Below are 26116 nucleotides of genomic sequence, written 5' to 3' on the forward strand. Positions count from 1 at the left end.
TAAACGAAAAATGAAAAGCCGCGGAAATAAAGATATCAAGATAATTATTACAGTTTTCAAAAGAAAGCAATTAAATATTTGTTAGTAATATGTACGGTTTTTAGCTTATATAAAAGGATTTATCAAGGTCTAGGGTAGGTTAAGTAAAATAAAACTCTAGTAAATGTTTTATTACTGAATTTGAAATAGTAGTTTATCCTATATTTAATCTGTTGAAAAAAAAAACAATTAAAATATATACAAACGGATAAGAAGACGATATCAAATACTATATATATCGTATATATTTTCTTGAATCTTGTATACTTACTGCCATTAGTATTGCTTTTTTTTAGAGTTTACGTGTCTCATTTTTAGTTTACGTGTCTGGATTGTCATCCCGTGAATAGCCGCCAACGGTCTTTTCCGATACATAAGAAAGGGACTTACCGAAAATCTGGAGTCTAGGAGAGGATTATATATTTTAAAAGAAAAATCTTTGAAACAAATATTTTATTTTAAATTTACAAATTGGAGTTTCGATAGGAGCTCAAAGGAAAAACAAAAGCAAATAAATTTTTAATAACATAATGTCTACTGTAGAAACAAGTCAAGTTGGAACAGTGTCGGTTTCCCCTGTAGATGATTTACAAAATTTTGGCATCAATGTATCAGATATTCAAAAATTAAAATCTGGGGGGATTTTTACAGTTAATGTATGTATTAATAAGTATAGTGTGCATCGAGTTGCAATTTACTAACAAATCAAGTAAATTTTAAAATTTATATTTAGACGGTATTATCGACAACAAGAAGAAATTTGGCTAAAATTAAAGGATTAAGTGAGATTAAAGTAGATAAAATCAAAGAGGCTGCATCTAAAATCATTCAAGTCGGATTTATACCAGCAAATGTTCAATTAGATATTAGGAAAAACGTTTTCCAATTAAGTACTGGCGCAAAACAGTTTGATGCAATATTAGGAGGTGGTATAATGTCCATGTCAATTACAGAAGTATTTGGTGAATTTCGTTGTGGTAAAACTCAATTGTCACATACTTTGTGCGTTACTACTCAATTACCAAGAGAGCTGGGAGGTGCTGAAGGAAAAGTTGCTTATATTGATACTGAAGGTACATTTAGACCGGAAAGAATCAAGCAAATTGCAGAAAGATATGAGTTAGACCCAGATGCATGCTTAGAGAATGTTTCATACGCAAGAGCATTAAATAGTGAACATCAAATGGAATTAGTAGAACAATTAGGTGAAAAATTAAGTTCAGGTGCTTATAGACTAATTATTATGGATTCTATAATGGCAAATTTTAGAGTTGATTATTGCGGTAGAGGTGAATTAAATGAAAGACAACAAAAATTGAATCAACATTTATTTAAATTGAACCGACTAGCAGAAGAATTTAATGTTGCGGTTTTCATGACCAATCAAGTTCAATCGGATCCAGGAGCTTCAGCATTATTTGCATCTGCTGATGGTCGGAAGCCCGTTGGCGGCCATGTGTTAGCACATGCATCAGCAACAAGAATTCTTTTAAGAAAGGGAAGAGGAGAAGAAAGAGTTGCAAAGATTCAGGATTCTCCTGATATGCCAGAAAGGGAATGTGTTTACATTATTGGTGAAAAGGGTATTACGGATTCGAACGAGTAGAAACGGAACCTTTTTTAAAGTGATATTCATAACTAATAAAATTACTCGCTTATTCATAATTTTTATTTGTTTGTTTGTTATTTTTTATATTTTTCAAATACAATTGATATAATAATTAATGTTAGTGAAAAATATATAATAGTATATATATTTCAAATTGTAAGCACAATTTACAGAATATCTTGCAATAGGTTTTGTGGAGGCATGCGACCAACGGTAATAATTCGTATCTATCTAAGTTAAGAACATTCGAGGTATTATTGATTATGGCATTTAATAAACTCCGTCAAAATCGAATCTGTCAGGAATCATGATTGGAGCAACAATAGTCCAACCATATAAACAATAACAAATCCATGCACTAATAATTTTCACCCAAGAATAGAAATAAGTTCTACCTACTGGAATAAAATCACCTACATCATCTTGAGTTACATTTATTGTCAATAGAATTGCAATCCATTGAGTAGCAATGAAAAATATTACATGGAATAATGAATAATTATATTTTGTGCCGTATAATTCATCATCATTATGAACATCATCTGCAGTGTTACCGTGTGGGGTTCCAATCCAAGTTGCATCGTATAAAGCACTTTCTGGTAATGATCCTTCGTCAACAGCTTGTCTAATCGCGTCATATCTTAATTGGTTTCTTGACTGGCCACCTAACCCGGTATATTCGATATCATCTTCTAAAAAGATTGGACCGTTATCATTGGTGCCTTGTAAAGCACTATTAGCAGCAGCTCTTGTAGTAGTATACGCAATTGCCACAAAAGTGAAAATTGAACCCAAGACAATACTTGCGTTACGTGTCCCACTCGATCTAACTAACGGATTACACATCTTATCATCAGGCTCAGATACCATTGCACTCATTGTTAAATACGTACAATATATGGATACCATACTACTTTGAGCCAATCCACATTTTGGATTTGCTCTTTGCACTTCTGGGTGTACCGAAAGAGACGTTATCACTAACGTTAAAATAACATTTACTGATACGGCTGCGATATTCATATTACAACCTGAATGTGTAAACAAAACTAACATAACTATTAGCATGGCTAATGAACCTGCATACATTACAGTTGTCCCAATAATTAAAATTTTCTTCCAAAATGAGGAATTTTCGTCCTCCATTTCCACATGGTATATACAAGTTTCAGCCCATTCATAAGCAAAATCAACTAATAAAATTAAACCAACAAGGATGAAAACGGCACCTGCAGGTACTGAAACCCATTTAGAAAAAGTCACATAGAAGTTGTTTGGTAATAAAAAGGAGATAACGATAAATAAAAGATAAAATATGAATTTCAAAGTCCACCATGAATTTTGTAAAACTGCTCTTGGATCCTTTGTGGATTTAACGTTTGTTAATACGGATGCTAATAACAAATGCATTAAACCCAATGCAAAATTCAATCTATGGACAGTGAAAAACCCACATTCACCTGTCTTTGTACATGTCTTTCCTGGCCATAATATTGATTTATTAGCAGACATTGATATCCATGATATTATTGAATTTATTAACAACCACATAGCATATAATAATCTTGTACCTAATGAAGATGACCCGAGAGATGATACTGATTTTGTAATTGCATTAGAACAACAGCCACCAAGGCAGGATGCAGCGAAAGTTCCCGCCATGGAAACTGGAAGAGAGATAATAGCACCCATAATATATTTATTGTTGTAAGGTAGTTTATAATTTTGTACTTAGGATATATATTTTGTTGTTTTATTAACAGCTATCTTTTCTTTTTAAACACAAGTTTTTTTTTTCAATTCGGGGCCCTTATTATTTCGCAAAAAGGCTATTAATATAAGACTAATTAATTAGTAGGCAAGAGAAAGGATGAACCTTAGTTATGGCAAAGAGAGGATTTTGTTGAAGGTACATTATTGTGTCGAAGCGTAACATGCCTCGTCTGGATCTATCACACAATTACTTAAGTTTCCAGAATAGAGCAGAAAAAAAAATGTTAATGTCACGTAGTGTGAGCTACGTTAGTCACGTGTATAAATCAGGATCACCTGATAACGGAATGAACATGTAGATTAACAAGTAAGTGAATCATGAACATAAATTCTATTTAAGGATCTAAAGCTAAAAGGAATAAACTAGAGGTTTAAGGTAGAACAAAGAACAAAGAACCAAAAAACAAAAAGAACGAAATACAAAAGATGGAAGTGTATAGTGAACAAATCGGAACGTAATAATAATAATATTTAACTTACATAGGCTCAGGTATATAGTTGTATAGTTTAATAAACAGTTGGTATTAAACTAGCAGCCAAAAAGATATACTACTGGGAGTAGCAAAGCTTAAAATTGTTACATACAGTTAATTTTTTAAAAAAGAAATGGTTCCTAGCGGGATCGAACCGCTGATCCCCGCGTTATTAGCACGATGCCTTAACCAACTGGGCCAAGGAACCAGGATTTTGTTGAATCCTTTAAATTGTGGATGCGTGAAATTGTTTAAGAATATGCTTCATATTTTCACTCCCAGATACAAATATTTGTTTTTAAAAAAAAAACTACATTGCAATATCGTAAAAATTGAACAACTTGCATAACTTTCTCTCACATAACCCTATTTCTTGCGTAATAAAACCCTGCAACAGCTCCTATTAAGCCTAGACTTTTCTTATAGGATATCCTAATTTCCAACCTCCCTGTTTGGTTCAGATACTTCTTATAAGAATACAATATAGAATGATATTGCTGGAATATGATTATATCATTTTCTATTAAGTGGTAAAAGACTTTTTTATCACGTGAGTTATTGTTTAAAATGTGTTTTTCTGTTTATATCGAAAAACACTATTTAAGAAATATTATCATTTTAGTTATAGTATTTACTATATATGTCTAAATAAAGTAATCGTCTTTACATCTTAAACACTGTATAACAATGTCTAACTCTCTTGAATCCCAGTAGATATATTGTATAAATTCTTCAAATATCATTTAGCAGTTATTCTAAAAGCTTTAGATATATGCTGCTCTTACTCATTTAAAGTGTAAAGAAAGAATTTGGAATTTTACTTGCTCTTCTACTTGTGAGCTTCCTTTGAAGAGTCTTTTTTTCACTTGACAAATACAAACAAAAAAAAAAAAAAAAAAAAAAGTTAAGAAAAGTAAAGGTGGAAAAAAAGATGCTCTATATTTTTCACTTCTTTATGAGTTAATGTTGGCATGCTGTAAAATCTTTTAAGCTATATCTATAATCGCCTCTTACACAAACGGTCCAATCTCAATAGCTTGAGATATAATTATATATCCTCTAGATTAAGCAATCAAGTTATCTTTGGCTTCTTATGCTCACCTACTACGTGGCTGTCTCCTCAAGTCCCTTAACCGGCTATCAATACGTTAAGATATTAGAATAAAAATAAGCATAATTACCAGATTAAGAACCTGTATTCTATAACTCAGGGCCAGTTCGATTTAAAGATGACCAAAAAGAAGAAGTATGATTACAGTATTAGCAAAGGTTAGATCTTGCCCGAATATACAATGCCGTGAATGGAAATAATAAAGATATTTAGATATATAACTTCCGAATTAGAGAAGAGAATTTAAAAAAATTGATGGTAGTTTAATCTATTCGAACTCATAACTCAACACTTATACCTCCAAATCAGATACACATAGTGTATATTCCTTGTTGATTTGAACAATTAACTTCTTGCTCTTTCTCCTACTCCTACTCCTACCCCTAACTTCGTCAGATTTAATGGAACTCCGAAGGTAGTCCCACCAACTAGAACTTTACATCACCACAACTATTGTCTGGGATAAACATAGCAATAGCTTGTTCAAAATAACTAGTAATAAATAGGGAGTAGTAGTAAGTTTAAGATGAATATATAAGAATATATAAATAATCGTATAAATAATTGCATTAAATAAGTGCATTAAATAAGCCCAAAAGAAAAATTGTGAAAAAGCTTAAAAAGCTTATGACCACAGGACTAATCTAAATTGGCGTACTTCTTGGTAACTCTATCTTGATACCAAACAAAACAGAAAGGCCAGCCCAAAGAAACAGACAATAGAGTAGCCCAGAAAGCAATGTTAGGAACTATTCTCTTTACTTCAGTGACAGCCCAAGACTCTTGGGTGTATGATCTAGTAAATGAACGTCTTAATTGCATACGGGCCATAGAGGCAGAAGATCTAGCAGCGTGTTGGAATAGCATTTTGTGTATATGTGAGAGAGCGTTGAAGATATATGTCGAGTGTAAAATATATTTGAAGTTGAAATATGATGATATGCAATATATAACAGAACGAAAAAATAGTAACAACCAACACAACAAGAGCAAGAAACAACCCTAGTGATAATAAAACTGACAAAACAATATTGTATTGAAATAGTGCCTTATATACCTTACAGTAGCCCGTGCACCACAATGCACCACGCCACGCATATAGACAATGGCTCCACGTCAAATAGGCCCCACGCCATTGTGACAGCTTTTTTACTCTTTGACAGCTCCACCCTTTATGTCCGCCATTGTGTCCTTTATGTCCGCCCATTATGTTATGTCCGCCAGTTCCAGCGGGATCTGGCCCGTTACCTGTTCGGGACACCGCGCAGCACATATTCCTGCGTGCTTTTCTGTGTGCCTCACGTGGCCCGAAGGCCTGTGGCCAGCCGTTCCTCACGGATTAATGCTAAGGAAATAGCCGCTAATAAAGCACATGCAGTACAAAACACAAAGACATCATGGCAAGCTACATCGTAACATGTGATGAGTGTATCTCTTATGAACGTAGGGGCCTTACGATGGACCCATTCTGTGGAATGAGAAGCTTTCTTGATAATGCGTAACAATTCCTTTCGAGGATGTTCAGGTGAAACATATTCCAACACATCGGTATGTAATCTCTTGATTAGTGTACGATGGAACACAGAACTACCCAGTGCCACACCCAAGGTGCCACCTGTAGAACGGAATGCATACGAAATCGACGTGGTAGCAGCTTGATGTTTGTGTGGAACAGCAGCTATCATGGCCAATAGCGCTACCACGATGATAATGCTGGATCCTACACCTGGTAATACGACCAATAGGTATTGTACGGTTATGCTCACAGTAAGTGGGATCAAAGTTAGATAGTAGTGGCCCAGTGTGGAGACAAGTGCAAACAGGACCACAAACCAGTAGTATTTGCCCGTTTGTTTCATGTATACACCTGCTCCCAAGGACCCTAGAGCAGTGCATAAGAAATTAGGGGCCATACGTTTACCGATGCCCGTGGGGGAAATGTCCAAGACACTGGCAAAATAGATGGGTAGATAAAAACATATGGTCATGAATCCCATGACACAAAAGAAATTGCCCAGACTGGCACCCAGGACACTACGGTTGCTGAGGAATCTCAACGGCAAGACAGGGTCACTTGCCACGAATAACTCGGTGAGAACAAATATAATGGCAGACACGCTAGAGAACATTATTAGATAATGGAATTGGTCACTATCAATATCTAACGAAATGCCGCCCATCATAGTAGTGATTAATAAGAAGGATGTTAACCAAAGTATCATACTAATGGATCCCAGCCAATCCACACGCATTAATTTTCTGCCCAATGACACTTCGTAGTTTTTAATTCTTGGAACAACTAAAAATGAACAAATCAATAATGTACTCAATCCACTCACGGGAACTTGACTCCAAAATACCATTCTCCAACCGTATTGATGATCGACAAATATACCTCCAATGACCCCACCGAACGCGGTACCCAGGCCAAAGAAGAAGTTACAGATACCTTGGTAAACGGCCCTGCTTCTTAGGGGGACTATATCACTCACTGTTATAGTGGTCATCGAGGTAATACCTCCTCCACCAATACCGGCTACGAATCTACCCCATACTAGCATATTTAAACTATTACTCATACCACAAATAATACATCCGAAGAAGAAAATCAAATTACTAAAGATTAATAGAGCCTTACGTCCAAAGATATCTGATAATTTCCCATACAAAGGTTGAAACACGGCACTTGATAATAGATATGACGTAGCGACCCATGGAACTTTAGGTATTTGATTGAATTCGGACCCAATATGTGCCATCAAAGTAGACACAACAGTATTATCTAAAGCAGCAAGAAATACACCCAAATACATGGAACACATGATTATATTCATTTTCATATTCGACATTTCCACGGAGGGTTCAATGGGTAAAGTACCATATGATGCAGTAGAGGTAATAAGGGCTTCGCCTTCTTCGCCTTCACGCGCTTCACGCGCTTCTTCTTCAATCTCTTCTAATTCTCCAGCTACAAACCCTGCAATATCTGTACTTGCATCTTGTATAAATTCATCACGAATAGGCTTTAAAATTTGACTACTATCCAAATTATTATTTGTTGTACCAGTAGCCACTGATGCATAATCTTGTGATGTAGATGGATTGTAAATAGTTTCAGTGGTATGATTTAATGAACGGTTACAACTACTTCCAGTAATAATAGATATCATCTCTTCATTCCCCAAAGAGAGATTATTGATAGAGGCACCAATTGTTTCATTAATAACAGAAGATTCGTTGGCTTCCAAAGTCCCATTACCATCTGTAGTACTTATTGAATCTTTTTTAGTAAGAGATTTTAATGGATTTGACTCGGGAATTGCAGTTCCAGATTCGTTTGTCTTTGGAGTGTCAGTAATAGTGGCTGATTCGGTTGATTTTGAAAAATCAGTAATAACTATATCTGTTGTGTTTGTGGTATCATTAGTGAGAGAATTGGACGCTTCAATTACAGATGTTGTAGCATTTGAAGGTGGAAATGTAGCTATATTTACCTTTGGCGTATCACCAAGAACTTGTTGGGTGGCTTTCGCATTTGGCGTGCCTTCCATAGGCATTGATGGAAGTTGATCTTCAATTATAGATGCAGTAGTATTTACAGGTTGAATTATGATCTTATTTGCCTTTGGAGTGTCATCAGGAACAGGTTCACTTGCTTTTAAGGTGATATTCGAATCTGGCGTGCTTTCTGTATCTTCAGTGATAGGATTAGATGGGGTTGACTCTTCAATTATAGATGTTGCAGTATTTGAAAGTTGAATTGCAGGCTCAGTTGTCTTTGAAGGTTTATCATTGAAAACTTTTACAGTTTCAACTTTGTCAGATTTCACCCAGTCTGTTTCATCTTGACGATTTTCATGAACTTCTGGTACGTCTTGTTGCTCTATCTTATTATTTTCAGTTAACAACTCATTCGACAGAGATTTATCAGGGGTAGTCTCTTGAACTGGTCCCTTGCTTTTCTGTTGCTTTCTCTTTTTAGATCTAACTTTCTTACGTTGCTTTTGTTTTTTGGACATTTTTTTTTCTTTTTAATCCTGAATTATATTTTTTTTTCTCTCAAAACTAGATCGTAATTTCGTCTACCTTTTCTCTTTTTGTTTTGTTTTGTTTTGTTTTTCCTTCAATTCAATTCACAAAACTTTTGCTTTGCTTTTATAATAATTGAAGATCAATTTTTTTCTAAAACCACTTCGTTTTTCAAATGCCTATTATGGAACAAAGAATGCTTATTAATAATAAAAGGAAAAGTTACATATATAAGTAATATATAAAAGTTTATAAAAGTTTTTGATCAAGAATATGCAAGTTTTGAAAATTATATTTTTCTTTATTTTTTTTTATATCAAAATATAATTTCTGATGAATATGGGATGGGTTATTTATTTTTTTTTTTTTTAGGTAATTTTACTTTTTAGTAAAACAAATCAATATCTAATAATCGTCATCATCTTCGGTTGGAATTACCCATCTATCAAAATCCGGAATACGCATATGAAAAAAGGTACATTCTCACCTAAGGCTAATTCACCGTTATATTCTAAATCTGAAATAACTTCAACCGTTGAAGAGTCATTAACTTTGGGGAAAAATTCTTTATTAATTTTACCAAACCCAATTTCAATTAAATTCCTACGTACCCATGGCGAAATTATTCCACAGAAATGCCATTCTACTAAACTACAAGTGTATGCATTAACTTCATGACGTAAGTCAATTAAAGCTTGTAAAGCTGTAGAATCGATTTGTGCAACTTGTGAAAAATCTAAACATAAAATCCTTAAAGTAGGTCTCTTGTCTGCCATTCTCTTCTTACGTGCAATCTCTGGATCTGCATGTTCCCAGAATTTCAATTTTGGTTTTTCCCATGGACCTGGATTATTCCAAGGTTTAACATATAACGCATCACTTAAAACGTCTATTTCACCTGGTTTTGTATTATCTTTAATATAATCAATGATATTATCATAATTTCTCGAACAATTAATGTAAGTTAATGAATCTGAAAATCTATAAACAACGACACCTGGTGGTGGTGGATGTATTTTGACATGTGGATTCAATTCACGAGTGAATCTATGGGAATATGGTATCCAAATAATTTCAGTTGGTGTATCATGTTCCAATTCATGGTCATAAACTAATTGTCTTGTGAGACGTTTATTTATTATATTGTCTTGGTTCTCGTCAACAGATGATTGATCTAATTGTTCCAAGTCTTGTGAATTATCTAGATTTCCAGTTCCCTCTACTATTGTGGAATTTTCAGAAGTTTCTTGTCTGAATATGTATTCATTATTTTTAGTTGGATCTTCTCCTTTAATAACATAATGCTGGCTTGTCTCTTCATCGACATTGTAAATTTGAGTTTTATTTTGATCATCTTTCTTTGTACTTGGTTGAATTGATATTACTTCATTTGTAGAGTACGTGGAAGATTCAGGTTCAGGTTCATTTGTAGAGCACGTGGAAGATTTAGGTTCAGGTTCATTTGATGAACTTGTACTAATACTGGTGGATTTATTGTTCTGGTTCTTATATTCACTTGTTCCATCATCATCATAGGGGGCATTGTAATGTAAGCTATTAATGAATTTATTGTAATATTTCTTGGTCAATTGTTTTTTGTTTAACTTAATATTTTCTTTATCATTACCACTTTCATAATCCATTGGTTCAATCATGGTAATCGAACTACGAGAGATTTCACGTACACGAACGTACCCCAAGAAAGCACCGTAGGGGAATGCAATACGAATCATCAATAAGAAACATGCCCAACAGACAGCAAAATAAACACCTATTTCAATTTCACTAAAGACAGTGATAAAGATAGTCACTAGAAATCCAAGACAATCTAAGGGACCCATCTTGTATAATCTAATTGTGACTTTATAGGAACTAATTAACCCACTAACCGCATGAATAATGACTGCAGATAAAGTCGCTTTGGGAATCCAAGCTAAAGCTGATGTTAATGAAGTAATTGCAACAACAACACATAACCCACTAAAGATACTACCAAGTGGAGTACGAACTTCACATCTTGCCTTTAAAGCTGTTCTACTAAAGGAACCTGTAACAGGGTAAGCACCTAAACAACATGCACCCATGACATTACTAACCCCAATAGCAGTTAATTCTTGATCAGCAGAGACTCTATAATTATTGACACGAGCAAAAGATTTAGCAATCGAAACATGTTCCAATACTAATACGATAACCGAAGCTGGGATTTCTGACCAAATATCTGAGACCAAATCCGAAGGAATGCTTTTCAATCTGTTATCACTAGCAGCAGCAAACCCCTTTGGAATCTTACCCAAGACTTTCAAACTTGGGTTCTTGGCACCATATGCAGCAGCAGAACAAATGATGATTACAATGGTGACTCTTAAACTTAATAGATAAAAGACAATTCTCTTGGGCCAAGGTTTCAAATTACCGCGTCTTAAAGCATAATCACAACCATATTTCCAAACAAAAAGACAAAACAAGGGGATCAGACCCATGACGGCGTTGATATTTGTCTTGGGTAATTTTTTCAATGTATCAACAACAACTTTATAAGTGTCTTGTCTTGTATTGACATCTTTGGAATACCCCATTAACCCTGGGATTTGACCCCAAAGAATGTTAAATGCAGAACCAGAAGTGAACCCAAACACAGCAGTCACTGGGATTAAATCGATGAAAAACCCAAGTCTTAAGACACCGATACCCATGGTGATGGCACCACAAATGACAGCAATAGTCGAAGCAATAATATGAGCGGGTATATCAGGATGTTTTTGATGAACATGAGCAATAGCCTTTGCCGTTTGTAATGACATGATAGCCACAGGACCAATACAGATATCTTTAGAAGTGGCAAAGACAGTATAGATGAAACAACCCATAATACTTGAATACAGCCCGTATTGAGGATCTAGGGTAGCGATTTGTGCATAAGACATTGATTGTGGAACCAAGACACAACCGACAGTGATCCCTGCGATAACATCAGAGATGAACCATTGCAAATTATAATGCGCAATCCATTTTGTTATGGGCAGTAAAGATAGAAGGTAAGTTTTAATAGATTGCCATGTGAAGGCTCTTGGTACACGATGATTGAACGTTTCGATTAACGTCACTTGTTTTTCCCTATAAACCATCGGCACTTGTGTTTGTTAGTGTGTGTGTGTGTGTGTGTGTGTGTGTGTGTGTGTGTGTGTGTGTGTAGTATTAAGTTAAGAGTTGTGTGTGTATAGTAGAGTTGGGTATGGGATAGGTACAGTAAAGATAGATCTTTAATTGTTGCAAGAGACGTGGATTAACCTTAGAACAAGCAATACAAGCATAGTCATACTGATAGCAGACACACGTTTATATATATATAAGAGGGAAATAAATAAATGGAAGAAGAAAGAGAGAGTAAGATATCAGAAACTGGAATATCAACAAATTTTGATTAGTAATTTGATAATCAACACTGAAATGGGAGTTTTACAGGATATAAGGGTGTATAAAATTGTGGAGTCTTTTTTTTCTTAAAATTGACAAATTCAATACATTACAAAATTCCAAGAAATGAGATATTGGTGATAATTCCTCCAAGACTGCATAACCATAACCAAATTCATATTCACATCCATGGTTGCTATATAATTTGTGGCGCATAATCCCGGAGTGGTGCTCGTGTTTCCTCGTATTTCCTCGTGTTCGCAGGAATCAGGTCACGGGATTGCGGCAAGGGCGCCACACTCTTGACGCCAGGCACCGAAACGCCATCACATGAACTTACACAGTGGTCCTCTTGAAACGCCTGAAATATTCTGTAAGAGGCCATTCAAAACATTAGTGTAAGCTTTAACTGCAGCAGATTTCCCGCCAGGTTTTCATTGTCCAGTGGTCTAGGGCCTCCAAGGAACCGCAAATTTGTTAGTCAGCTTGAGTCTACCATTCACTATATCGGCACCTAGCATCTCTTTCAGGGCAAATATGCGGTAAGAAAGCCACTAGATGATTGGTAAATGTTTGCCTATACGAGTATCTCCTTGTATCTCCTTGATTATTTTGTTTTTGCACATGCTCTGCTCAGCTGTGGCATAATGACCTCACTACGTGGAAACCACATTACTGGCATGATGTAATTCAATGCTTGTTGTCACGTGTATAACAAAAATAGCCAAAAATAGCCAAAACACAAAACTCCAGCTTGACGCTATATCACGTGACACATTTACCGTCACGTGCTCTGCTTTCTGTCGCCATTCCTGTCACGTGCACATTCGCCAATTTTCTGTTGTCCGGACCGGAAAACAATCAGCGCCTGGACGGAGTCTATTCACCGCCCACAGAGAACAGCCCGTAGCAAGCCATCAAGGCATTTGTCTCCAAGCAAATACTGATAAGAAATTTGCGAACCAAGCTAACCAAGGTATAAATACCAAGCTATTTCCATCTTTCCAAGACTTTCGTATCTAAGGGTACGTTTCGCTGCTGTATATTGTAATGTTAGATGTCCTTAGCCAATGACAAGCTTTTTTTCTCTTTTTTATTATATTACCGCAATTTTTTCTAATGCAAGTTTTTTCCATCTTAACATGAGACGTGGCAATTGCCAACCCTAGGGCTTAGCTGGGCTTAGCTGGCTTAGCTGGCTTGGACAATAGCATGTGACCTGACGCGGTGCACCGGTCGGCTAGTTTTTTTTTTTTGTTTTTGCCACTGTAATCATTGTTTTTTTTTGTAATAATTGTTTTGCACTGCTTTTGCACTGCTTTTACATGGTTTTTACACGGTTTTTACAATACAAGCAAGTATCTTGCCTGAACAGGCGTTTAGCTGGCCAATAGTTGTACGAGTTTGTGTGGGAAAGAGATGGGCAAGAGGAAAATTTGTAGGCTTTGAAGTAAGATGGGAAAAAATATAGTTTTTAGTATATGGCTATTTTTTTTCGCAGGCGAAAACGTTGGCGGCGGCCACGGAAGATGTTGGGGTATAATAGTAGCATATCTTGTCAAGTTTCTCTATATAAATACTCTTGTGGGTCTTGATGAATCACAGTATAATAATTTAAGTATTTAGATAGAAAATAAATCTAGAAAAAGAAAGCTTAACGCATACACACACACACACACGGTTAGTATATATATAGTGCAACTACTCAGTTACTATAAACTCTGCCAGTCATTCATTACAACCCCACACGAATTAGGAAGTCTCAAGTTTCCTTTGTCTACCCTTTTATTCCCTATCACGCCTTTAAATTATTAAGGTTCTATTGTCCATATTACGTCATTTCGCCTTCGAACTGACAAAAACCACACATAGGTTCATTTGCCTCCTTTATTTGAAAATAATCTCTTAGGGCATTTTATTTCATTGTTCTTTTTATTTTCTACTTTTTTTGCCTGCCACGTTTCAACCAATAAGAATTTATTGAAATTTGCAAAACTGTATTAAATTCTTAAAACTGTTCATATCACATCGCTTATTTCTTATAAATATATCTTCTCTCTTATCTGCATTATTTTATTATTAATACTATCACTATTATTATTATTTCTTAATATCATCGCATTTCATCGCTCTCACACATCTCAAAATGACTATGAATCAGAAAACGTTCCTGCCTGCTCCAAAATTCTCTTTGAACGATATCAATGAATCCATACTAAAGGCAGAATACGCCATCAGAGGTACCATCCCCAATAGAGCCGAAGAACTGGATATCCAGTTGTTGGAAAACAGCAAGTCTTTGCCCTTCGCCAAAATCGTCTATGCCAATATCGGTAACCCTCAACAATTGGATCAACAACCTTTGACTTTCCAAAGACAAGTCATGTCGTTGGTACAATTCCCCGACTTGTTGAAATCAAAAGATATTTTGTTGGCTCAAAAAATATATTCCAAAGATTCCATAGAAAGGGCCACTAAATTGCTAAATTCCATAGGTGGCTCCGTCGGCGCTTATTCTTCTTCACAGGGGGTCTTGGACATCCGGAAAAACGTCGCAAGATTCATCTTGAAAAGAGATTTACATCACGACCCTACTCAAGATTTGATCGATGAAACTGCAAGTAATGTGTTTTTAACAGCTGGTGCTTCCACCGCGGTAGATCATATCTTACCCTTGTTTGCTAAAGATGAAAGTTGCGGCGTCTTATTACCAATCCCTCAATACCCCTTGTATACCGCTGCAGTCACTTTACAAAAATCAAAATTGTTACCTTATTATTTAAATGAATCAAACAATTGGTCCACAGATCCAAAACAGATTGAGCAGATCGTCATCGATGCCATCAAACAAAATATTAAACCAACTACTCTAGTCGTCATTAATCCAGGTAACCCCACCGGTGCCATATTAACAAAGGATTCCATAATAGATATTATAGATATCGCTGCCGAATATGGGATCGTCATCATTGCTGATGAAGTTTATCAGGAAAATGTCTATGAAGCTTTTGAATTCCATTCATTTAAAAAAGTCTTGAGTGAATTGAGGAAAAATTATCCTTCTAAATATGATAATGTTCAATTGGCATCTTTACATTCTATTTCAAAAGGTGTTAATGGTGAATGTGGTCAAAGAGGTGGGTATATGGAAATCACAGGGTTTTCCAATGATGTTAAGAAAGTTTTATTAAAAGTCGCCTCCATTAGTATTTGTTCAGTGGTCACAGGTCAAATCTTGGTTGATTTGATGGTAAATCCACCTCAACCAGGAGATGAATCCTATGAATTGGATCAATTAGAAAGATCAGTCATTCATTCAAACTTGATCTTGAAATCAAACACTCTTTACGACGTTTTCACAAGATTGCCGGGGATCTCATGTCAAAAACCTCAAGGTGCAATGTATTTGTTCCCAAGATTACATTTATCAGAAAATGCTATAAATGCCGCTACAGAACTTAATTTGAAACCAGATGAATTTTATTGTTTGAAATTATTGGAAAATACTGGGATTTGTACTGTGCCAGGTTCAGGTTTCGGTCAATATCCAGGTACTTATCATTTAAGAACAACATTTTTACCTCCAGGTATTGAATGGATCAATTCTTGGGAAAAATTCCATTTGGAATTCATGGAAAAATATAAATAATAAAAAGATAGTGTTACTGTTTTTTTTGGATTTATCCCTAATGATTATCTGGTTACGATCCATTGTGCCATTACCTTCATCCGTATATGTTTGGCTACATTACATTTACGATTAAAACAGAATATATATATATATATATATATAATCATACTCACGCATATAAAAGCATTATTTGCTAACCCCCTCCCATTTCCATTTCAAAAAAAAAAAATTTGTCGATTTATTTATTAATTTCTGGGTTTACTTCTTTTCTTTCCCCTCCTCTTTGGTTTGCTTAATGATGTATTAGTATTCTCTCTTTATTTTTCAACTTAATATTTTATTACTGGTGTTACCTTCTTCTCTTTATTTTTTTATTAATTTATTTTTTATTATTTTTTTATTTATTTATTTTTTTTCTCTTTATTTCTAAAACCACATTTATAATGTGTAAATTATGTATTTAATCCTTTTCTTTCAATTATTATATATTTCTAATTGATATAATAAATATATCATATTACCTATAAACTTTACTTATAAATATACTTGTACATATAGTCGTTTGTTTGATTGTTTTTCAACAAAACAATAAAAAAAAAGAAAAAGAGACGCATATTCATCAGCCCTTATAAAAATAAATAGCCCTTATAAAAATAAATAGCCCTTAATTTACTCTAGCTTTTTTTCTCTTCTTGACTCCAGTGTAAAATGATTCATCATCATCATCATCATTTTCATAATCACTTTCCTCTTCGGAATTCTCATTTACACCTCCATTAACATCTTTCTCATCTAACTCTTTTCCAGAATTATTATTGTCAAAATATATAATACTACCACATTCACCAATTTTTAAGACATTTTCCTCTAATAAATCAGATAATAATGCATCCCTCTTGTTTTCAAAAACTTTATTTAATTCAGCTTTTTGTTTCCCAATTAAAAAGTTGGCAAAACTTCCTGTATTTCTATCAAATCTTCTATTTTCTTTAAATGTAGTATTTCGTATACATTGATACCAATCAGATTTACATTTCTCTTTATTTTCTTTTAAATTAAGTAAATAGACTAATCTACTAATACCTTTTCTAAGAAACATTCGGCCTTTAATACCACCGATACCAATTCTAATTTTAATTTTATATTCAAGAAGAATCTTCGTTAAAATTTTTATTAATTGTGATTCCGGAATCCCAATTGAATGAAGAAATATTGGTGTTCTTGGTAATGTAACTAAAAATTTACCAAGTTCTGTGGAAATATTCTTTATATTAGGACTTTTTAAGGGGAAGATCCATGAATATCTGGAATGGTAGTCTCGAATTAATAGGATATGTGAATATTTATTGGCTATTTTAATATCAGAATCGTTAAACGGTTTCGTAATGTCAATCTGTAATCTTTCCAAAGGTAAGTAATCAATGTACTGATTTCTCTGTCCATAATTAGATCGGATATCTCTAATTTTACCAGTAGTATTGCAATGAGAACAATATTGTAACACCAATACAACTAGCAGATTAGGTATGTTACAATATTTCATTGAGAGATTTCTATAAAGTTTATTTGATCTCATATGATTATTCATAAAATGTGCCTTCATAGTTAATTTATATATATATTTGGGTTCACATAATAGTTTATTAGTTTTAGTTTCAATCAGATCTCCATCAGAATTTTTGCTGTATCGTATTTGTAAATACATTTTCTTCGACGTCTTTATCTTTAAAGAAGCCGGAATTGGTGCATCATCTTCAAGTAACGATTCGTCTCTCATAGCATAATATAAATCAGAGGTAATATGTTTTTTAAGTGTATTTCTGAACTCCATGGTTTCCTTTTCACCTCTCTTCAACATATCGCTGTCTATATAAGAATCATAATATATTTCATCGTCATCACCAATAGGTGGACAAAAAAAATCGTCTATGTCAATAAGTTGCTCATTATCATCCAAAGCATCATCATCAAATAATGCATCTTTCTGTCTTGCTTTTGACATTTTAATCTAAGGAATGATAATCCTACTTTTTTTCTTAAATGGCTTAGTTAATCACAAAGTTAGTTTGTTTTTTTCAGGTGAAAATAATGTATAATTTGATTTATTATACTGTTACACCACTCTATACAAATCCGAAAATTACGCGCAAATGATTTACTGTTTACTATATACAATACAAGCGAAAAAATTTTCGTTAATATACTTACTTGGGAAATATTCAATACAACATTCTTTAACATAAAAATAAAAAGACAATTTTATGAGCTCCATTCTACTTCAAAAGGCAGCAAAGAGTATTAATCAAATAAATATATATATGTATGAATTAATACTGAACGAATTGTTGTTTCGAGTAATTAAAAAGATTATTAGTTCAAAATTAAAGAATATCTATTACGTTTTTATTTCCAAATCAGTTTAAATATGCTCAAAGCTCTGAATTATAGGAGTAAAGCTTAATACTTATTCAAAAAAGAAAAAAAAAGAGTTCCTTAAATTAAATAATATGTATACATGTAAATCCAAAAAAAAATAAAGTATATATGAAGTTTGGGTACTTGATTTATAATTGTTTCTTGCCATAATCAGGTGATTGCATAACTGTATTTGTCTGAATACTCGATATAGAGACTAAAATCCAAGGTGGTAACCACCCAACACAGATAATGAACCATGTCCAACAGTTTAATGTATTCCATGAGTGAATAAATTCATAAAAGATTTTAATTCCATAAATATCTTTGTCAAAAATATACGTGAATAGTAGTACTGACGTAAAAGGGTTAGATAATAGTAAATGCATTGTATTTCTTACCCTAACCCTCATTGATGAATGAATGGTGATAGTTTTAACTGCAGTCATTGCAAAACCTAAGATTCCTATGCCGAATGCTAATGAAAAGTTTAGGACCAACAATGAAGTTAATACTAAACTAATATATAAAAAGGCAATAGATTTCAACCTATAACTCAAAGGTTCAGGAATAGTGAATCTGTTACCTAATAAATGAGGGAGGACAGATAAAAATACTGATCCCAGAACCAAAAGTCTGGGTTCAGTGAATAATAAGGATAATCTTGCAACAAAGAATGAAAAAGTGATTGATATAGTAAATAATAAACCAGCCAATAAATTGTATTCAGAAAATATGGGTAAAGTAGAATATGAATTGTTAATATAAGAGCTCAACGATGAAATTGCAAACGCAACAGAAAATGTAACAGCACTTGGTAAATAACTACTGATGGAAACAAAATATTTTGGAGCTAGAATTAAATAAAAGAAAAATGATTGATGGAACTTTTCTAACAAATTGTTCACAGATCTAAAGGAAGCTTCTGCAATACGGCCAAAGCTTGTAATATCATGATCATTATTGTCAGGTGTAAATTTTGCTTTTAGAGTTATGGCTTGAATTCTAAAACCACTAAAGGCTTCATTACCATGACGGGGTTTGATACCAGATAATAATGCGTCTTTTGTACCCAATAATAAGGTTCTTAAACGAGAGAAATAATTATTTTGATGTAAACTTTCCTTTGGTAATCCATGTAAAGATACTTGCATCCCTTCATGTTCTGTAATTTGAATTGCAATATTTAGTAAATCCAAGTTTGGTAGTTCACCGTTTATGCCATGGTAATAAATTTCCACGTAATCAAAGAAATCAGAACTTGAAGGATAATCCATAACAATAGCTGCCTCAATCGAACCCCCAGTTAGATCTAATGAATGGTGATACGCATCAACCCAAGATCTTAATGCACCATCTGGATTTTCACTGAATACAACAATAATATTTTTAGACCAGATTGGCCAACGAGAAAAAAATCTTGATAGTGCAATCCCTAGTGCAGCACCACCAGTATTAAATTCACCGTCTGCATTATACCATGGGATGGCCAATACAATTGCTTCTGTACCATCACCTCTTGGAGCATTAAATATACCATATAATGTATCCCCATATTCATCATTATGATATACAGAGGTTTTAGTGCCAAATTCTTCTAACCATTGAGTCATTACTAAGTTTCTATCACGGCTGGGCATAGAAGGAAAGATATCAATTTCTGTACGGTAACCTCTTAAAATATTCCATTCACTTTCTCTAAAATATGAATATGCTTGAGAAGGCATTAACGCATTTTCTGAAATATATGTATGTCTATACTGGCCATCCATAGGTAGCATCAAGAATAAAACTATTCCTATGGCTGCTAAAAAAATAGAAACTAATGGTAATCGTTTCATTATCTTTGGGACTAGTCCCATATCGATTACTCTTCTGTGAATTGTCGCAAGTAAGGCCATTTTTATAAATCAGAGATATTTGCACTTCTTGGATCGTCACTTTATTTAATACCTTGGAATGTCTACTAGTGTTTATTACGCTTATTATGTTTATTGGATTTTTTAAGCTTAATAATTAATATATATATATATATATATATTTCTTAGATTTCTGATATTGCGCGGCACAAATATACGGCGTATTTTGCAGTCAGCTACCAAAAAGCATATAAGAAGTTCAAAATATTTTTGCAGAGTTTAGGTCGATCATATAATTTAGTTATATAATACTTCATATTTATTAATTTGCTTTTACTATTCTTGTCCCTCTTTTTTAAAAAACATTTTATTCTATTATTTAGAAAGATCTATAATTATTTTGCTTCACGAATATTGTAAATTTTCTAATGTTGCAGAGAGAATATGTATTTGACGAGTTAATAGATAACCGTAACAGTATTTCTGAAGTTATTTCACGTTTTTTCTAAATTGAAATTTCTATAATAATTACGGAATTTTTTTTTTTATATTTTCTATTCTTCACAATTCTAGGATGGAAATTTATCATAAAATGAATAAATTATCTGTAACATAAACATTTTCTGTTCAAAAATGTTTATAAGTTGATTGTATCCAATTCCGTATGTAAATAAAATGACGATATAATTACATTGGTGGACAATTGATTTTTCTTTTATAAAGACACTACAGGTTTAAGATATTTTAAACTGGTAATTTAATTCCATGTTTCTTATTATTAAAGGAGCCTTTAAGTAAAAAAAAGATACAATATCGGAGAATTTTTTTATAATTAAGTTTACTATCTACATAATAAATATTAGTATACTAATTAAATGGTGGGATTTTGAAGCTTATGTTCTTGAGTTATATTTATAAATCATATGTGTAGGAGTATATTAGAAAAGTATCTAGAAGTTTTTTACTTGATACTGAAATGCTACAAATCTATTAGGAGGATTTTTAGGAATGTGTCGCGTATCTGGCTTCTACCGCTAGCGTAGAGTAATAGCTTTAAAATGATTATGAAGCTAAGTGCTATGTAAAAAGTAAGAACGTTTTAAAATCAAATATAAAAAAGTCTTAAAAATACTAAGAAAAGAAAGGTTAAACAGGATAAACAAGATACATGCTGAAAGAATTAATAGAAATTACCAATCTCATATATGACGTGACAAATATTAATTTTGTATTGAAGTTTGTATTATTACGGATCATATATTAAAAAATAGAGTTATATTATTGATTAATTAGATTAATTATTCTTAATATATTGCCAATGGAGTAATAAAATAAAATATTTGCAATACAAAAGTACTGCACGTGACTGTGGCCAAATTTCACAAAAAAATAAACTTGAAATGCTCCGATACGGGGAGTCGAACCCCGATCTCCACGGTGAAAGCGTGATGTGATAGCCGTTACACTATATCGGATTATTATTTGTTGAAATTGTTGTAAAAACAGTCAAAGTGCCGTCGCCTTTCAGTAATACTTACAAGAAATCAGTACAAGAGAAGCCTCGAGAGAGGACAGATCAGCTGACCACAGCTGAGAAACAACTATTCAGCAGGCGTGGAACAGCAACTGTAACCACTGAATCTGCACCCACTTCTGGTTCATCTCGGACACCTATTAGTTAGAATGACACCCAGGTTTCAATGAGTGTACCGTATCTTGTAACTATGCACACAGAACTGTCCAGCTCTAAAGAAGTATACAAGGAGCATGTATAGATCAATATACTATTATATACTATATAGAGAAGGACCAAGGGGAGATACAATAATCTTGTGTAATACAACCTGTAACTACTGATCTCAGTACCATCCGAACTCTGAAACACCATCCTTGCCCTGTCAGTCTCGTATTACAACAGAAATGTGTTGTAACCCAACTTAGGAGTACGATACACTTAAATATCAACTACCAAAAACTTAACTTAACAATCTTATTAACTTAACACCAGTTAATCCTTCGAACTTACGAATATAATTGTTGTTGTTCTTAAATTAAATAATTAGATAAACGGACTATAAATTTATGTCTTAAGTCTGAAAAGCTGGTCTTTAAGTACTTTTCAAAGGTCAACGCCAGCTTTTCCATTTTACTTTAATTGGACTGTTTATAAACTTACTTACAAGGGTAGGAGTGCACAGTTTGAGTAATGCTGGCTAACTAATAAAGATTATGCATCGAACAGATATTCACAGGGATGCAACTAGCAGCTGCTCAGTGTTGTGTACAATTTCTAGTTAGCAACTTGTAGATGAGTATAAAGTCGATCTCGTCTACAACAAAATGTTTGAATAAACATAGCTCCCAATAAGTTATCCAATTAACTATCTAAAACATGTATATTGAGAATTATATCGTCATATTTATAAAAGCATTTATTAAGTAAAATTAGTTTCTCGTTTTTCTTAACTAATGAAGGCATTTCAAATAGTCTAGATTCATTTGCATTAGAATGAAAAATATGCAAGCATCTGTTGGTAAAAATAGGTTCCAAGCCAAAGGCTTATAAGTTTGTAAGATATTTAAGAAATAAAATCATTCAATGTAGGTCAGAAATCCAATTAGTACTAAGCTGACATCTAGCCATTCCGGTTTATGTTATAATATTATTGAACACAAACAAAAAAAAATAAAAAAAATCTAGCAAAATAGTATTAAAAATATAAGGTAGTTCTACTGTAGGAATTTTATATCGTTTAGAATTAGAGAAAGACAGGAAGAGTTAAAAGTAAAAGTCAGTAGCAAAATTACTAATTTTTAAATTTAGTAAACAATCAAATTTTAACAATTGTTTATGGAATTAACAAATTATTTTTATTGTAAATAAACTCAAAACTATTCAAAGTAAACATAAACATAAATAGCAAGTTAAGGGTTAACTACTTAATGCTAATATAGCACTATTTCTATCAAATATATTAAATATGAACTGTATTTTTGAAATCTAAAATTAGTCAATGTGTACAATTTAGATAAGACTATTAGAAAGTCACATTCTTTCAAAGTATTTCATGAGCTTTCTCAAGATTAAACTTTGAATATGTGAAGCATTGGTAGATGATTGCAACCTTAAAGAATACAAAAAACTAATAAAATATTCTTTAATATATATCAAAATAATCAAGATTATTAAAATCTGCTCGTTTTATATGCTGCGTTTCCTTAGTTTCCAAATTTTTAATTTATATATGTATATATAGATAAATCTTATTAATATTTGCCTCTCATATATATCCATTGTGTTGCAATACCTGAATCGTATCTTATTTGATAGCTGAGTAATTTTTCCATTAACCATTTATTAATATAGGCAACTTTTCAAGGCTAATATTTTCTACGTATAAATCAGACTGTGCATCCGCACACCTCCAAATCCGAAAAAAACCCATACATTTCTCTCGGTTCTAATTTGAAGGAAAAATTTTCAATTCCAAAACTTTAAAATTATATTCAAGGATAGGATTACTTTTTTAATTATAAAAGGTCATAATATAAAAGGTTTATTTTCACGATGAATCATTCCCATTTTTTTTTGTTAGGTTTTAAATTTTAAAGGAACCATAGAAACTATTAAGAAAAAATGGGTAAAGCTAAGGCTCACGTTAACGTTGTCGTCATCGGTCATGTCGATTCTGGTAAATCTACCACCACTGGTCACTTAATTTACAAGTGTGGTGGTATTGATAAGAGAACTATTGAAAAGTTCGAAAAGGAAGCCGCCGAATTAGGTAAGGGTTCTTTCAAATACGCTTGGGTCTTGGATAAATTAAAGGCTGAAAGAGAAAGAGGTATCACCATTGATATTGCTTTATGGAAGTTCGAAACTCCAAAATACCAAGTTACCGTTATTGATGCTCCAGGTCACAGAGATTTCATCAAGAACATGATTACTGGTACTTCTCAAGCCGATTGTGCTATTTTGATTATTGCTGGTGGTGTCGGTGAATTCGAAGCCGGTATTTCCAAGGATGGTCAAACCAGAGAACACGCTTTGTTAGCTTACACCTTAGGTGTTAAGCAATTGATTGTTGCTGTTAACAAGATGGACTCTGTCAACTGGGATGAAGCCAGATTCAAGGAAATTTCCAAGGAAACTGCTAACTTCATCAAGAAGGTCGGTTACAACCCAAAGACTGTTCCATTCGTCCCAATTTCTGGTTGGAACGGTGACAACATGATTGAAGCCACCACTAACGCTTCCTGGTACAAGGGTTGGGAAAAGGAAACCAAGGCTGGTGTTGTTAAAGGTAAGACTTTATTAGAAGCCATTGACTCCATTGAACCACCTGCCAGACCAACTGACAAGCCATTAAGATTGCCATTACAAGATGTTTACAAGATTGGTGGTATTGGTACTGTGCCAGTCGGTAGAGTCGAAACCGGTGTTATCAAGCCAGGTATGGTTGTTACCTTCGCCCCAGCCGGTGTTACTACTGAAGTTAAATCCGTCGAAATGCACCACGAACAATTAGCTGAAGGTTTACCAGGTGACAACGTCGGTTTCAACGTCAAGAACGTTTCCGTTAAGGAAATCAGAAGAGGTAACGTTTGTGGTGACTCCAAGAACGATCCACCAAAGGGTTCTGAATCTTTCAACGCTACTGTCATTGTTTTGAACCATCCAGGTCAATACTCTGCCGGTTACAGTCCAGTCTTAGATTGTCACACTGCTCACATTGCTTGTAGATTCGATGAATTATTAGAAAAGAACGACAGAAGATCTGGTAAGAAATTGGAAGACAATCCAAAATTCTTGAAATCCGGTGATGCTGCTTTAGTCAAATTCGTTCCATCTAAGCCAATGTGTGTTGAAGCTTTCACTGACTACCCACCATTGGGTAGATTCGCTGTCAGAGATATGAGACAAACTGTCGCTGTCGGTGTTATCAAGTCCGTTGTCAAGTCTGACAAGGCCGGTAAGGTCACCAAGGCTGCTGCCAAGGCTTCCAAATAAGGGATTTAATTAATTATTTCTATACCTGTTTTTTAATTATATATGTATTTATTTTAATCCTTTAAGTTTCTAATTTTTTTTTATATACTCATTCATTAGTATTGTATTATCGTTTAGTTAAAATGATTTATAGAACATACATATTATTTACATGTCTTGATTAAATTAATGTTTATATGAGTCAATATAATATATGTTGAGCTGAGATGCGTATAAGATACCAATGCATATGAATATAGGCTATTTACCGAAAAACACTGTTCTTAGGGCTGATCCAAATGTTTCTTTCTTTTTACCTTCTATTTCATTCATTATTCTCTCGTAATATTGAGGGTTACCAGACGGTTTATATAATTTATCCCCGACTTCATAATAGTTTTTATATTTGTTAGATAATAAATTCTGTAATGCAATATTCTGTTCATTCAACATCTCAACGCTCATCGTTTCATTAGCTAATCCATTTTGAATTTTTTTCATTACACTAGCTTGCAAGCCCAGAGGTCCCGATGTTCTATTAACTATATCTTTCAAATCATTCATTGATACTTGCTTTTTCTCAGTATGTGAAGTTTTGATACCAGCTATTTTACTGAAACGCTCTATTTGGGTATCCTTGAACGAAACAATATGTTTAATTTTATCCTTAGGAAATTTTTGAATGGTATTTATTAATTGCTTTGCAGCTATTTGTACTTGTGACATGACTAATGATACTATAGATATTTCAAATATCGATTCCTTATTAG

General features: G+C 33.5%; 10 protein-coding genes and 2 non-coding genes across 12 annotated transcripts; 3 read left to right on the top strand and 9 right to left on the bottom strand.

The window, feature by feature from the left end:
- Positions 1-569: 569 nt before the first annotated feature.
- On the top strand, positions 570-1645 carry DMC1 (recombinase DMC1; the record flags this gene model as incomplete). Its single annotated transcript, XM_004181311.1, has 2 exons — positions 570-695; positions 773-1645. The coding sequence occupies 2 exons, from the start codon at positions 570-572 to the stop codon at positions 1643-1645; spliced, it is 999 nt and encodes a 332-aa protein (XP_004181359.1).
- A 273-nt stretch (positions 1646-1918) lies between these two features.
- On the bottom strand, positions 1919-3340 carry TMS1 (Tms1p; the record flags this gene model as incomplete). Its single annotated transcript, XM_004181312.1, has 1 exon — positions 1919-3340. The coding sequence occupies one exon, from the start codon at positions 3338-3340 to the stop codon at positions 1919-1921; it is 1422 nt and encodes a 473-aa protein (XP_004181360.1).
- Positions 3341-4028: 688 nt separating this feature from the next.
- On the bottom strand, positions 4029-4102 carry TBLA0Ftrna4I. The gene has a single exon. It is a non-coding gene; the product is annotated as a tRNA-Ile (tRNA).
- Positions 4103-5644: 1542 nt separating this feature from the next.
- Positions 5645-5872, bottom strand: COX26 (Cox26p; the record flags this gene model as incomplete). The annotated part of the gene is made up of 1 exon (XM_004181313.1): positions 5645-5872. The coding sequence occupies one exon, from the start codon at positions 5870-5872 to the stop codon at positions 5645-5647; it is 228 nt and encodes a 75-aa protein (XP_004181361.1).
- A 431-nt stretch (positions 5873-6303) lies between these two features.
- TBLA0F03040 (uncharacterized protein) lies at positions 6304-9024 on the bottom strand (the record flags this gene model as incomplete). The annotated part of the gene is made up of 1 exon (XM_004181314.1): positions 6304-9024. One exon carries the CDS (start codon positions 9022-9024, stop codon positions 6304-6306), a length of 2721 nt encoding a protein of 906 aa, XP_004181362.1.
- Positions 9025-9468: 444 nt separating this feature from the next.
- TBLA0F03050 (SLC26/SulP family anion transporter) lies at positions 9469-12162 on the bottom strand (the record flags this gene model as incomplete). The annotated part of the gene is made up of 1 exon (XM_004181315.1): positions 9469-12162. The coding sequence occupies one exon, from the start codon at positions 12160-12162 to the stop codon at positions 9469-9471; it is 2694 nt and encodes an 897-aa protein (XP_004181363.1).
- Positions 12163-14597: 2435 nt separating this feature from the next.
- TBLA0F03060 (uncharacterized protein) lies at positions 14598-16100 on the top strand (the record flags this gene model as incomplete). The annotated part of the gene is made up of 1 exon (XM_004181316.1): positions 14598-16100. One exon carries the CDS (start codon positions 14598-14600, stop codon positions 16098-16100), a length of 1503 nt encoding a protein of 500 aa, XP_004181364.1.
- A 646-nt stretch (positions 16101-16746) lies between these two features.
- Positions 16747-18084, bottom strand: TBLA0F03070 (uncharacterized protein; the record flags this gene model as incomplete). The annotated part of the gene is made up of 1 exon (XM_004181317.1): positions 16747-18084. The coding sequence occupies one exon, from the start codon at positions 18082-18084 to the stop codon at positions 16747-16749; it is 1338 nt and encodes a 445-aa protein (XP_004181365.1).
- A 562-nt stretch (positions 18085-18646) lies between these two features.
- Positions 18647-20398, bottom strand: GAA1 (GPI-anchor transamidase subunit GAA1; the record flags this gene model as incomplete). The annotated part of the gene is made up of 1 exon (XM_004181318.1): positions 18647-20398. One exon carries the CDS (start codon positions 20396-20398, stop codon positions 18647-18649), a length of 1752 nt encoding a protein of 583 aa, XP_004181366.1.
- Positions 20399-21759: 1361 nt separating this feature from the next.
- TBLA0Ftrna3E lies at positions 21760-21831 on the bottom strand. Its single transcript has one exon. It is a non-coding gene; the product is annotated as a tRNA-Glu (tRNA).
- A 2162-nt stretch (positions 21832-23993) lies between these two features.
- TBLA0F03090 (elongation factor 1-alpha) lies at positions 23994-25367 on the top strand (the record flags this gene model as incomplete). The annotated part of the gene is made up of 1 exon (XM_004181319.1): positions 23994-25367. The coding sequence occupies one exon, from the start codon at positions 23994-23996 to the stop codon at positions 25365-25367; it is 1374 nt and encodes a 457-aa protein (XP_004181367.1).
- A 240-nt stretch (positions 25368-25607) lies between these two features.
- CBP6 (Cbp6p) lies at positions 25608-26072 on the bottom strand (the record flags this gene model as incomplete). Its single annotated transcript, XM_004181320.1, has 1 exon — positions 25608-26072. One exon carries the CDS (start codon positions 26070-26072, stop codon positions 25608-25610), a length of 465 nt encoding a protein of 154 aa, XP_004181368.1.
- Positions 26073-26116: the final 44 nt, after the last annotated feature.

The sequence above is a fragment of the Henningerozyma blattae genome, chromosome 6 (genome assembly GCF_000315915.1).
Source record: "Henningerozyma blattae CBS 6284 chromosome 6, complete genome".
In the NCBI taxonomy this organism is placed as follows: Eukaryota; Fungi; Ascomycota; class Saccharomycetes; order Saccharomycetales; family Saccharomycetaceae; genus Henningerozyma; species Henningerozyma blattae.